This window comes from Leiobunum rupestre, chromosome 10 (assembly GCF_980474605.1).
Source record: "Leiobunum rupestre chromosome 10, qqLeiRupe1.1.hap1, whole genome shotgun sequence".
NCBI lineage: Eukaryota > Metazoa > Arthropoda > Arachnida > Opiliones > Sclerosomatidae > Leiobunum > Leiobunum rupestre.
In genome coordinates, this window is record NC_143393.1 from 8190956 (window position 1) to 8204327 (window position 13372).

At 38.3% G+C, this 13372-nt stretch overlaps 3 protein-coding genes across 6 annotated transcripts; 2 read left to right on the forward strand and 1 right to left on the reverse strand.

The window, feature by feature from the left end:
- Nucleotides 1-288: 288 nt before the first annotated feature.
- On the reverse strand, nucleotides 289-1680 carry LOC149923549 (zinc finger MYM-type protein 1-like). Its single transcript, XM_090161631.1, has one exon. The coding sequence runs from the start codon at nucleotides 1678-1680 to the stop codon at nucleotides 289-291; it is 1392 nt and encodes a 463-aa protein (XP_090017757.1).
- A 5493-nt stretch (nucleotides 1681-7173) lies between these two features.
- Nucleotides 7174-10532, forward strand: LOC149923550 (uncharacterized). 4 transcript variants are annotated; one of them, XM_090160377.1, is made up of 12 exons: nucleotides 7174-7192; nucleotides 7252-7358; nucleotides 7419-7533; nucleotides 7600-7796; nucleotides 7948-8139; nucleotides 8208-8395; nucleotides 8463-8564; nucleotides 8622-8705; nucleotides 8949-9015; nucleotides 9100-9291; nucleotides 9366-9557; nucleotides 9628-10532. In XM_090160377.1, exons 2-12 carry the CDS (start codon nucleotides 7292-7294, stop codon nucleotides 10278-10280), a joined length of 2049 nt encoding a protein of 682 aa, XP_090016503.1. In that variant the 5' UTR covers nucleotides 7174-7192; nucleotides 7252-7291; the 3' UTR covers nucleotides 10281-10532. The 4 variants fall into 4 exon arrangements, with proteins under 4 accessions (XP_090016503.1, XP_090016505.1, XP_090016506.1 ...); XM_090160379.1 differs by having other exon boundaries at nucleotides 9634-10532; XM_090160380.1 differs by having other exon boundaries at nucleotides 9366-9527.
- Nucleotides 10533-11665: 1133 nt separating this feature from the next.
- LOC149923551 (beta-scruin-like) lies at nucleotides 11666-13249 on the forward strand. Its single transcript, XM_090160050.1, has one exon. It carries the CDS (start codon nucleotides 11869-11871, stop codon nucleotides 13138-13140), a length of 1272 nt encoding a protein of 423 aa, XP_090016176.1. The 5' UTR covers nucleotides 11666-11868; the 3' UTR covers nucleotides 13141-13249.
- Nucleotides 13250-13372: the final 123 nt, after the last annotated feature.

The window sequence follows — 13372 nt, forward strand, 5'->3', positions numbered from 1 at the left end:
ATTTACGAATAACGACGAGGAAAAACTAATAGTGTCTGCTTTAGCCGTTACCTATCTAGGTTTCAATGGCGAACTAAAGGGGGTGTAACGATAGTTTTCGGCCGCGATACGAGTAGGTGTTTCAATATTTTTTACTGAGTCATTCAACACTAGGTTTAAATTGTGAGCTGCACAGTGGAATGCAGGGCTTGCCACCACCCTCCTACGCATTGTAACCCGGCCACCTGAATTGATGGCTTCAAAAGTCGCTTGATGACTTAGGCCTAAGGTGGTGCCTTGGGTATTAGCCTAGCTGATTATTATTTCCGCATTCGGAACACGCTTTTTTATGCGTGCCTGCAAACCCGTATATCTCCCGCTCATGTTTGCAGCGCCATCATAGCCCTGTCCTCTGCAATTTTTCAAATTAATACCAAAATGATCTTCTAGTACTCGTATTACTTCATTTTCAAAGTATTCTGCAGAATGGCTAGTAACTTCAAAAAATCCTAGGAAGCTTTCTTTTATTTCAAATGCCTCAGTTTTGGCTTTATTTAGGTCCAGGTTTAAAAACCGTATTACCAAGCTAAGTTGATCTTTTCTTGATATATCAGGTGTAGTATCGAGGATTATAGAAAAAAAAGGTTGTTTATTTATTTCACCAATGATTTTCTTTAACACGCTATCACTTAAAAAAGAAATCATTTCATTTTGCATTTGTGGACTGAAATATTTATTTTGGGTTTTTCCATTGGAAATGTGAGCTTTAAGTACAGGGTCATACCGAGACAGTAAATCCATAAAATTCAAAAAATTTCCAGACTGCGGACCTATATTATTTATGTTCTCACGATGACCTCGAAAGGGAAGTTGGCATAAGGCTAGTGATCTTGTAACATCAAAAATTCGAGTTAAAATGGCTTTCCAATTGTCAGAGCTCTTGCTGAGAAACGTTTGAATAGTTTTGTTACTTTTCCAGGCGCTATACGTCATACATGAATTTAAATGAGCAGCACTAGTTTCGTGGGTCTTTATCTTTTTACTTAATCCCTGCCAGTCCTTTATACGAACTTCGCGCCAGGCATTGTTAGACCTGTCTAGGCTGTCTTTCTTGTCGTCACCGTCAAATAGCCAACACGGTTCACAGTACACTCCATTTAATGTGGGGGAATAGCATAACCAGTATCTTTCTATTTTCTGTCCCGTCTTTGTATAAGAATAATAGTAATCACTGCTAAATGACCTGACAAACCTTTTACTTGTATCTTTTGGAAATGGTCCTTTCGGCTTACAAGGCTCACTTGAAAGAATTTTTAATTTGGTATCGTCGTCTAAGAATTCTGGATATAGACCTCTGTCCGTACTTAATTGCAGTGTTTCATAACGTTTTTCCTGGATAGTTTGTGGTTGAACTTCTTCTGTTGCAAATCCCCAACCCGATTCAGAAATTTCGTTATTCAAGTTCAGTTCCATTTCTTTATCTGCCTGTTCATGAGAACAGGCTGCCACAGAGTCATGTTCGATTTCTAAATCGCCTTTAAAAGTAGAAGAGGTTTCTGCGATCGACGAGTAAATTATATTTGAATTTTGAGCGTGGAACATAGAGTTAATTTTATGCTGTTTCGTAGCCTCATCTTCTCTTACAATTTTTAATTTTCTTTTTTGCGCGCCACTTAAATATTTTCGTGGCAGCGGTGCCATTTTATATCTACCGTTACTAGGAGCTAGTAGACAAAATTATTTTAGTAACGCGGTACTCGCGACGTTAAAAAAATAGACATTTTCTCGTTGGCTCGCAGATAATAATGCGAGTCGCGACTATCGGAGTCTATCGCCATCTACGGTTAGAGCTGACACGTATCGCCATCTACAGTTAGAGTTAACACATACCTCCTTTTAATTTATGAAAAACGCTTAAAAATGACTTTCCACAAGACATACAAGGCCAGTGACGGCCTTAGGATTTGTGAAGCCACATAGAAAGTCACCTTGCAAGGCCTAATTTAAAGGATTAAGATAAATAAGGTTAATCAGCGTCTGGAGCTCAGACTCCCAAGTTCGACCAGAATCTCGATCTCGATGACTCATTGTAAATTAATGATAAAAATTATTGTTACTATTATCTTGAAACGAACTCACATAAGCGCGTTAAGCTATTTTGTTTAATATTAGATGCACTTTTAATCGGCAAATTAGGGTAAAAATGAATAGGCCTCTCTATAAAATAACATTGGCGTTCTTGTTTTGATGTTGCTGTTGCGTCACGGGTGATGTATCGATGACGTTTCACTATGAAGTATAAATTTAACTGAACTTCATAAAGCTACATAAAACAAGTTCAGCAAGCGCAGCTTATTTTATGAAAAGGGCTATTCTTCTGTTTGGAAATTTCCAGGGTTTGAATTTTTGGAATGACATGGCCTCATTTTATTGAAAAATATAAAGGCGGCATTTCTATGATTCGAGCAGATTACAAATTTTTAGTTGAGTCTATCGTTCTAAATCTATTTTCTCTGTTTCAAAGGCATTCTATTATTTCCTTCATTAAGCATTGTCATTTTTTGAAATGTAAACAAAGGCGAAAGTTGCAATTTAAGATTTCTAAGCCAAAACTACCCAGTCCAAAAATTAATTTATGCAAACGAATGAACCTTACCTTGCAAATTGAAACTTGAAACAACTAACAGGAAATATACTTAGTTATTAATTTACCGCGTTTAACGAATAACGAACAACGATTTGCTAAAAAAACACGTGTCTCGATACTTTTCAAAATTTAGTAAAGTAGAACTCCCTATTATATGTTACTTTCTTTCACTATGTACGTTGTTCGGATATTTATGCAACGGTTATTGTTGTATTTGTAATATTTGGGCTCGCCAGTCGCCATATCGGCTTAGAAAATATAAAGAAATATTTGAGGCAAGCAAAACATTAACTTGAGATTACAAGAGGAGAAACTAGATGAGGCCTCGCGCGGTTGCACTGTACACAGTCCCGTAGACAATTTGGGGGCCCATTGACGCCGGGGGCCCCCCGCATTGCGGGGTCTGCGGGGGCGTTATCTACGCCACTGGCGGTAGATATGCCATGGCGCTGAGTGATTTCCGATCTGTTATACAGGGACAGGGTGTTTGGAATTGCAATAACTGGGCATTTTTTCAGAAACTGCAAGATAAAGAGTTGCGAAATTTTCAGGGTATTATCTCTAGTGTGGGATCGCTAGAAAAAAACGTTTCAATGAGAAAGTTGTAGAGTGTTGTCAAAAATGTTCAAAGCCTTCGCATTTTTGTACGTAAATGAAAGAAATTTCTGAAAGATTTAATTGAACATGTTATTCGAATAAACATAAGAATTTTACAAGTAAGGTTCTATAACACCTCCGTTGGCCGCGATACATGTTTGGGCACGATGAAGCATGTTTTGAAACGAGCGTCTGATCATATCAGGAGTGACAAGTTCGAAGGCTGCAATGATTCGGTGACGCAAATCTTCGATGTTCTCAACGGGCGTCACGTAAACTTATGCTTTGATGAACCCCCACAAGAAAAAGTCCACCGGAGTCAGGTCCGGAGACCTCGCAAGCCAGTGTGTCAGAATTTATAGCCCGGTGTACCTAGTAACAGAGACCATACCACCGGAGGTCTATCATCATAGTGACCTACGCCAGCGTCCACCTAGCCCGGACAGGTGACAAATCCAGCATGGGTAGTAGTACCCTACTATTGATGGTTGCACCTTTGACGCAAGCCACTCAAACCCAGCAGAAGGTACAGCAATGGGCGCACCATTTCCCACTTCGCACACAGCAGTGAGATTAAGAGTGGATGCTGTAGCAACTCCAGCCGACACCCTACCTACGTAGGTAAAGAGTCAAACCCTTTGGAGAGAGCTCATAAATTGTAACGACGAGCACACAGCGGTCCACATAACCCGTCACAGCCGGCACCGGAGATCCCGGTGTGAATACGGAGCCCCGCCGCCCCACAGCAGGCTACCCAATCCACCAAGGGGGCCAGTTTGCACGGACCCTCTCCGTTAGCCTGAACTGAAGCTCAGTTTCCAGCCCAAACCTGACCGAAGTCGGAGGTGGAGATAGGACCATTTGATCAGAGTTAACATCTCCCAGTGCGCCACCGCCCTTATGGGTTACAAAAGCCGGACCCCGACTCCCCGGTAAAGCCACCAGTTGTTTTGCACACCCTAACCCATTTAGGGCCAGACCTCGCAGACCATCGAACGTGACCGTTCCTGTCAACCCAACGCTGGGGGAACTCGTTAAGATGCTCCACTACACATCTAGGTACGTGGGGTGGTGCGCAGTCATGTTGGTACCACATCTGTCTCTAAGCTTCCAGCGGAATATCTTCTAAAGCGTCTGCTATTTCGTTCTGCAAAAGCGCCAAGTAGCGTTGTCCATTAAGACGAGCTGGGAGGGAAAATGAGCCAATTACTCGATCCCCGAGCAAACCCGCAAAAACATTCAGTCGGAGTTGTTGTTGATGATGGTGAGGAAAACCCCAGTGAGGATTTTCGTCACACCTCATGTGGGTGTTTTGATGGTTGAAAGGCCCATCTCAAAGCAACACTCGTCGGTCACCAGCATTTGATTGATGAAATTTGGGTTATCATCAGACATGGTTATTAGCCAGTTGCAGAAATCAAATCTACGTTCCATATCTCCTTCGTGCAGAGCTTGGTGGAGGGTCGCTCGATACGGATGGAAGTTGTGGTCCACACGAGTTCGTCGATAATCCTAGATCGTCACTTGCACCTCTGACGCTTGCTCGAGGATACGCATCAAAAGAGGCTAGAACGGTGTCTTCCATGTTGATGTTTGTGCTATTGGCCCCTATGGACAGCTTGTTTTTTTCATCAGCTCATATTATCTTCGTGAAAAAGTATTATTTTCCAATGAAACCAGTTTCTTTGAACATTTTTGACAGCACTCTACAACTTTCTCATTGAAACGTTCTTTTCTAGCACCTACCGGTGAAAAAATATTTTTTACAAAAACCCTAAATTATTTCCGATTTTTCTGAAATTTAGAGATAGTACCCTGAAAATTTTGGAACTCTATCTCTTGCAGCTTCTGAAAAAAAATGCCCAGTCAGAGCAATTCCAAACACCCTGTATTATTTCTGTACCTTCTTACCATGGATTAATGTTTTTAGCGATTACTGATTTATCAAATCGTTATAACAATTGTTTCTGACTTTTCAGTCAGTCTAAATATTAAGGGGCAGATATTAATGTAAAAATGCTTCTATCAGAGAAATATAAAGACAGATTTAAGGGGGGTGAATCGGGACCTAGCAAGTACCAGATAATAGATATTGATGATATTTTAGATTTAGATATCTTTTTTTGCGTATAACTTTAAAACATAAAATACATTTTAGTTTATTTCATAAATGTTCGAAAACAATTGTAGTTTATTTCCCTCATAAATTTCCTCCTTTATATATATTGATATATAAATAGGTGATTTTTTTTTCGCTTGTCCGGGGACAAAAAGTGTAAAGTTTTTACCTTAAAACGTTTTATTCGCCTCTTCTCGGGGTAAGATTTAAGCTTGTTTTCCACTAGCGCGCGCAACGACGCGTTTCTCAGCTTTGAAACGTTCAAACGTTTTTACGCGCGTAAAGAAAATAACATTATGACGCGCGCTAGTGGAAAACAAGCTTGACCCTGTCCCGAATTTTGTTCACTTGTTCCGGAGTATTAGGGTTACACTTTTTACTCCTCCTCGAAAGGAGGTGTAGAGGGAGTAATCTAGTTTTGTCGTCTGCTTAAATTTCGTTTCACGAAAATATGATGGGAAACTTTTTATAAATAACCTTTAACCTTTAACTACTCCCTTTCTACTCCAACTCGTTTTTTTCGTCAAGACAGAATTGTAGTAAAATGACGTCATATGGCTACACTTTTTAACCTGCACAAAAAACCGAGAACAGGCGAAAAAAAAACACCTAGTGTATCTGATAGAATGTAGAAATGTATATATTTTAAACCCTCTGTTTAAATTCGAGACGAACTAGTAGATGGTAGTAGTAAACTTGTAAAATGTTAAATTGCAATGGATTATGTGTTAAATAACGGCATTTAGCTTCAATATGTTGGCTGTTATGTTTGTTGTAAATAATAAGTAAAACTGAACTATTAAGATAAAAAAACCAAACAATTTTAACACTTGAGAAAATAAGTTTTGTAAACCAGCGGAAACCGCGCATTCGAGGTTTGGCGAAAGTTTCGCATATTTCGGGCACTAGGCTGAGAACAAAAACTTGATTGTGTAATGTATATTTCTAGGCTGAAACTTTCAGCTCTTGCACATTGATAATTTAAAATGAGTGACAGTTTTCACGCATTTAACATAAAGCTCAATCGGTAGTCGGCGATAACATGAATGTTCGATCTAAATCATCCGATCGCCATTGACTAATTTCCACATTGATGCGTTTTATAGGGAGTATTTCCTTAGCAGGGAAGGTATAATAGCTTAGACCAAATTCTACCTCTGGCGTGAGTTACTCAGAGTAAAAGATAATATAGAACTCCGTACCCCTAGGGCCCGAGATTCGAATTCTGAGAGCTTTCTGATTGGCGGTTGTGTAACGAAGCGTTTACCTACTTCTAAAACCTTGCGTAAGCTCCTAAGCGCTTCTAATGACCTTGAAATCTTCCGATTTTAAAGTACGGCCGTCTTTATTCAGTTGGGCCCCTGGCATCGATACGAACTCTTGGAGCTGGTCACAAAGTGACTGTGGTGGGGTTTTAAAATCAGAGCATATTCTCGTTCCCTTAGGGATATATACTGTCTACGGTACATATCTATTCTTAGTTTGGAGTCTTTGACTGAACGACGGCCAACTTTGATACTCGCGCAATAGCGGCCAACCCCAACCCATTCGTTGAACAAAAATATATCTCGGCGTTGAGCGCCCCTAGCGGAAAATAGTTTTTACAATAGTTTTTGCATTAAAGCCAATATAAAAACGAGCGTGGTGCTGAACGGAAATAGTTTTAGCGGGAAAATCCTTGTTCATGGAATTTCGGCCAATGGGCTGGCCGCTATTGCGTGAGTGTCAAAGTTGGCCGTGACTGAACTCCTTACTCAATTGTTTTCGGGTAGACGCGTTTTCAAATACATTGCCGTCTCGCTGTTGCCGGTCGGTTTACGTTTCGTTCGAAATTAAGCATAAATATAAACGTACAAATTCTTATTCAAATAGCTTTTAATCTTTTTATATAAATTTCTTTCTTTTTTAGGTGTGGTCTAAATTGAATTTCAAGAAAAGCGTTCAATAAAATGTCCGAGTCAGTTGACTATGATGCTTTGTTCAAATCTGTTTTAGGCCTACCGTCAATGAACAAAGGTTGGTATCAACTTATTTTACATTACCTAAATACAATACATAAAACGTATAATAAAATAGAAGAAGATCCATCCAAAGAATCGTTTGACTCTGCTCTTAAAAATTCATCACGAGAGTGTGCACCATCATCATCACAACCTTCAGATGAACAACCTTCAGATCATTTATTCAAGAAGTAATTTAAATATTTTATGGTTTATCTTAGGGCACCTATGAACATAATCTATTGTTTCATATTTAGACTGGTGTCAGCATCAGACACAAGCTATAATGAGAAGCCAGCTACCCCTGATGCATCTAGTGATGAGGAACCAGTTCCAGAACTAGCAAACTTTGCACCGAAGAAGATGAAGAAAGTTGCTCAAAAGAAGAATGTATTAAAACCAAAGAAATTAATCATGAATGAAGGTCCTAGAGGATCTAGCAAGGAGACTAAGAGTAAATATTATTGTTTTAATGGCATAAAGTATCAAATTTTGTACTATTTGGCGCTCAAATGGGTAAAAATACTCCTTTTGGATTAGTTTTAATAATTTTAGTCATGTTGACTTTAAGTTTTCTGTTATCTCTAGTCTATTAAATTCTTTAGGTGTTATCAAAAGTAAAACTGGATCCATGACTATAAAAGAAGAGGTACTTGAACTTCAGAGAAAGAGAATTGAGGATGGTGATGGTACTTGGGTGCAATGTTGTAATCATAATTGCCTAAAGTTCAGATACCTAAAGGAAGTTAAGGAACCAATTCAAATACCTCCAAAGTGGTATTGTCCCATGAATAAGGGTAAAACATCAGTAATACCAGAAAGTTACAAATTGCCTGATTAACTTTATTAACTATTATCGTAACAGATCCACGGCACAATTTTTGCGCAGCCCCCGAAGAGAATCATAACTCTGATGATGATGTGTTCCTCAAATATGTTGCTGGATCCATTGTATGGGCCAAAGTAGCTGGCTATCCTCCATGGCCAGCTATGGTTGATGATGACCCTGATATTCTTGAATTTTTCTGGATTAGTGAATTCTTTGAAACACCTGTAGGCTTCTTAAAGATACTTCTGTTCTTAAAATAGCTATTTATACTAAATTAGATGGTATTTTTAGACTCATTATCATGTGGTATTTTTGGATGACAAAGTATCCAGGGCATGGATTTCTGCTGGTTCTATTGAACCTTTTTCTTGCGACCGAAAGTTCCAATTTTCAGCAAGTTACTAAACTAATTGTGTACATAATATTTCATTCAATGAAATTATTTTTCAGACTATGGTTTGTGGAAAGGAATACAAACATAAGATAAAGCCTGCCATAATCAAAGCAAATCAGGCCATGGATATGTCCATTAAGGTATTTTCTTTTGCTCTTGAAAGCATTTAATACTTGAGTTTATAGTGGAACTTGGCTTACTTGTTTCTTAACAATAGCAGAAAGGTCACCTGGTAGTTTCGTAAAAAGGAATAGGTACAAACTGTACCCACTTTCCAACTTTTACTCAATTGTTAAATAACCCCTGCTTTAACCATTTTTAGTCACTTATTTTGTCCATTTGTGCATAGAAATTATATTTAAAACATTACTTAAATATTTCAGGAGCGACTATTAAAATTTAGTTTTGTTCAAAATTACCGTGGAAGTTGGCCTCTGTGCCCCCATCTTGGTAAGATTATTTTGACAACATTTCGACTTCTGGTCTTTTTCAATTTTCGCTTTGCATATTTTTATTATTTTTTGTAACCTTCAGAAACAGCCACGGCCCAGCAACAACCTCGCAATAAAGAGACAACAAAGCAGTCTAAGAAGGCAGTGGAACAAATATCCCTAAAGGAAAAAACTGGTAAAGTTCATCAAGAGCAGGCAGTGGATGTTGATGATGATTATTTGGAAACTCTTGAGGTGATGAGTTTGGAGTTGAGAGAAATAAATGCGCGTTTAGGTAAGATTGCATTGACATCATTTTCACTTCCTAATTTTTTTAATTTTCGTATTGCATATTTTTGTAACGTTTAGAAACAACCACATCCCAGCAAAAATCTCACAAGAAAGAGACAACAAAGCAGTCTAAGAAGGCAGTGGAACAAATACCCCTGAAGGAAAAAACTGGCAAAGTTCAGCAAGAACACGCAGTGAATGTTGGTGATAATTACGTGGAAACTCTGGATGTGATGTTTAGTGAGTATAAAGAACTCGATGCCCGATTAGGTAAAATTTCATTGTCATAATCCTCAATTTTCTTTTTAAATTTATCTTTGCTTATTTTCTTAACTTTAAGAAACAGATGCAGCGCAGCAACAACCTCAGAAGAAAGATACAACAAAACAGACTAAAAAGGCAGGAGAGGCCCACAAGAAAGCTACATCCAAGAAAAATGACCAACAAGAAAAGGTTAAAATAGTCCGCAAGAGATCAAAGTCCATCAACGATAAAATGGGAGAAAACGCTTGTAAGAAGGAAGTAAAGAAGACATCACCCTCTGTCAACATTGTTTCAAATAAGCTAGCTAATAACGCTGCTAAATTACAAAAAGATGGTACCACTGGTGGAACTTTTAACGCTTCTAGCCGTACTACTCAAGCCAACACTGAAAATAAGGTTAAACCTGTTTTCAAGATAAAAAGAAAGTCAACAGCAACAGCAAAAGATCCAGATGGGGAAATAAGTATGGATGCTGCCAATGAGGTTATATCTCGAGGAAAGGTTTCAGAAAGTCCCCGCAGCAAGGTTTTGAAGCCTGCCTTTTCAAATAAGGTTGTGGAAAGCCCGGTAGTAATGTCAAGCCAAGGATCGCAGGATTTGTTCCCCTCTAGTCCAGTCCTGGGCAGTTCCCACGCTGATAAAGAGCCAACTTCCGCAACCAAAGGAAACTTGGAATTCGACATCGATTTGCTGTTCAAAGACACAGTGGAACCGTGTACAGAAGAATAGCTCTCGCCACTTCGTTTTAAAATAGCTTTTACCATATTTTAGCCATTTTTAAACCTCCTAACTTAACCATTTTGTTTTTATTTATAATTTTATTTTTAAAAATGTACCGGTATTTTAAAATGTGTACATTTTGTGATAATCTCACAAATCCCATTTATTTTTAGTTCAAAGAAGGTATTTACTATAATTTTTAGTAATTTTTGGTTTTAAAATTTATGAATTTTTATTTAACAGTTTTTAGATTCTGTATTTATTGGCATTTTATTGAATAAAATTTTTGTGTTCCTGAATTTATGTTGATTTTCTTCGCGCCTTAGATACGCTCACGACCATAGAGATAGAAATAAGTAGAGGCGCAATTGAATTGACTGCGAGTGCCGACCCCTTTTCGCCAATGTACGAGACCATTAGATGGGCAGATTACATGGCGACGGATCTAAGTTAGTATAGTTTTTCCCATTATTAAAATCGGTATAACTCGTCTTGTAGAGGAGCTCACCGGCCATTTACTTTGCCATGTAATAGGCCTACTAATGGAGATTAACACATCAAATAATTAGAATCTTCTACCTGGCTAAAGTTTGAATATATCGGGGAAGAAGAGCTACCCCGATCAATGCGATCATATTATATTTTATCGTGTTTGGTTCGTTTTAACGTATCGTATTATCGTATAGGGGCTCACCGGTCCATTAATTTTGACGTTTAATATTCGTATTAATGGAGATTAACTTACCAAAGATTTAGAATGTTCTACCTGGCGAGAGTTTAAATATATCGGGAAAAAAGAGCTACCCCGATCATATTATATTTCATCGTTATTAAAAGCGCCAGTTGAAAAAAAAAATAATTCAACTATTATCGAGATATAACGGGTTAAATGCTCCGGTGTCTTAACCAGTTGTTGAAATTATGGTAAATATTTTGGTGTTTTTATAAAGCGAGCGTTGCAAAGCAGAGAAATTCTATGGTATTCTCACGCCATCTGTTTCCATTTTGATATTTTAGTATAGTCTAACTTTTTTTCGTCTTTCTGAGTCCAACGTTACCCCAAAAATCTTTTTCATTGAAAATAATTTCGGCGAATTTGACGGCGTAAGTTAGCCGTGATTTAGCTTGATTTAATTACATCATCATTTCTTGATAACGTCTGCGCTCAGCAACCAAAATCTTAAATAACACGACACTAACGAGTTCATTACCGTTCGTTCCGATTGCTTAAGTTGTACGGCAAAACTTATAAAATTATTTAATCAAAATGGTGGTTAACAAAATTTAATTTAATAAACCCCAAGGTTCGTAAAAATGCTTGCGAATAAACCCTATTTTTCCTCCCTGGGCTACCTTCAGTGAAGCGTAACGGTCTTTTACCGTTTTACGTAGCCATGGTATCAGAAAAACCATTACGTAACAGTTCAACGAATTTTGCTTCTTCCGGTTGTGACGCAAATTTCTGTTGCAAGAGGATTTTGGACCAATGAAAAATTTCCACGTTTAATCACACATCTAACGGCGCGTTTTCAAAGAATCACAGCCCATCATTGTCTCGCTTTCAGAAAGTATTTTCAAAATAGGCTAAGCAATAACAATGGAACAGGAAAATATTGAGTCCAAAAAAACGTCGAAATATCCTTTGTCAAAGTATAAAATGGATAAATGCGCTGTTAAATTAGTGAGTTTCTTTTTCGGCGTCAGAGACCGGAAATACCTAATGCAGTGGTTGGAAAAACCGAACGTTCCCCCAAAGACGTTTGAGAGTGAGAAACAATCGTCCGATAGTTGTTTCACCACGCTGCTATTTCAATTTGAAGCTGTCGAAACCACCTCCATTAGATCAGAATACTATTTCCCTCTAAAGTATGTACCACAATTCATTGGTCCTGTCCAGTCTCAAAAAACACCGGTAGTGGTGATACTTGGTGGAATAAATCCAACGAACAAGCACGATCTCTACGCCGCCGGAGATATGTTCTTACGCTATGACCCAATCGAAAATAATTTAATGAAATATTCTATGATGCCAGTCCCGAGACACCATCACCAAGCCGTCTACTTGGATGGTAGTATTTACATCATAGGAGGGTACGATCCCAGACTTACTTTCAAAGGAAAATTAGTTGCTACTGCAATCTGTTTCAAGTACGACATCAAGACCTACGAATGGTCTAGAATAGCCAACCTTAATATGTCCAGAGTCTACCACGGAGCCGTTGTTCTTAAAAACGAAATATACGTGATTGGCGGTAAGAACCACGAAGGCAAACTTCTGAAGTCCGTCGAAAAGTACGACGTCAAAGAAGACAAATGGATTGTGGTTGAGCCTGGGCTCTGTTGCCCGAGGATGGGTATGGGTTGCGCTGCCTACAAAGGCAAGATATGGCTAGCTGGAGGTTTGGTCTATCCACCGAAATCCGACGAAAACGTTTGCATTGTTAGATTCGTCGAAATTTATAATCCTGATGAAAATGAGTGGCGCATTCTGGATAAAAGATTGCCTTATAACATGGTTTTCCTAAAGCTTTGCGCAACAAGGTCATCTTTGCTACTTGTGGGGGGTGCAGCGATTGAAAAAAAAAGCAAGTTTCACTTCTCCAGCACAGCGTATGTATTTCGATACGACGATGAAGCTGACCAGTGGATAGAAGAAAGTCATCTTCAAACAGCTAGACACTATCCTGCCGTGACGTCCCTCTTAAATTCCATTTATATCTTTGGCGGATGTTCAACTGTGTCCACGTCGGTTGTCAACGACATCGAGGTTTACGATATTGTGAAAAATATTTCCACCAAAATTCAAGACTTGCCAATTTCGGTTACAGGATCTGCAGCTGTAACACTACCAACGGCGTCTGATATTTAATGTTTTTCGTTACTTGTATTAATTTTGGCAATTTCGTTTTAGAGCTTTACATAGCTTCGCAGTAAACGTTTGCCCTATTCCCACCTTAATCATAAATTGTTATTGAAAATGTATTAACTTTAATATAATAAAATAATATTTTTCATTTCCTGTAACTTGTACATTCCCTTTTTTTTAAATAAAATTAGAAGATAGTATTACCATATGTAACATAATTACTCATAAGTATGCC

Excerpts from the sequence above, each read along its gene's own strand:
- LOC149923549 (XM_090161631.1), bottom strand. The coding sequence starts at position 1,680 with ATGGCACCGCTGCCACGAAAATATTTAAGTGGCGCGCAAAAAAGAAAA.
- LOC149923550 (XM_090160377.1), top strand. The coding sequence starts at position 7,292 with ATGTCCGAGTCAGTTGACTATGATGCTTTGTTCAAATCTGTTTTAGGC. Across the intron at positions 7,534-7,599 it reads TCAGATCATTTATTCAAGAA|ACTGGTGTCAGCATCAGACA; the intron begins GTAATTTAAATA and ends TTTCATATTTAG. Across the intron at positions 9,558-9,627 it reads AGAACTCGATGCCCGATTAG|AAACAGATGCAGCGCAGCAA; the intron begins GTAAAATTTCAT and ends CTTAACTTTAAG.
- LOC149923551 (XM_090160050.1), top strand. The coding sequence starts at position 11,869 with ATGGAACAGGAAAATATTGAGTCCAAAAAAACGTCGAAATATCCTTTG.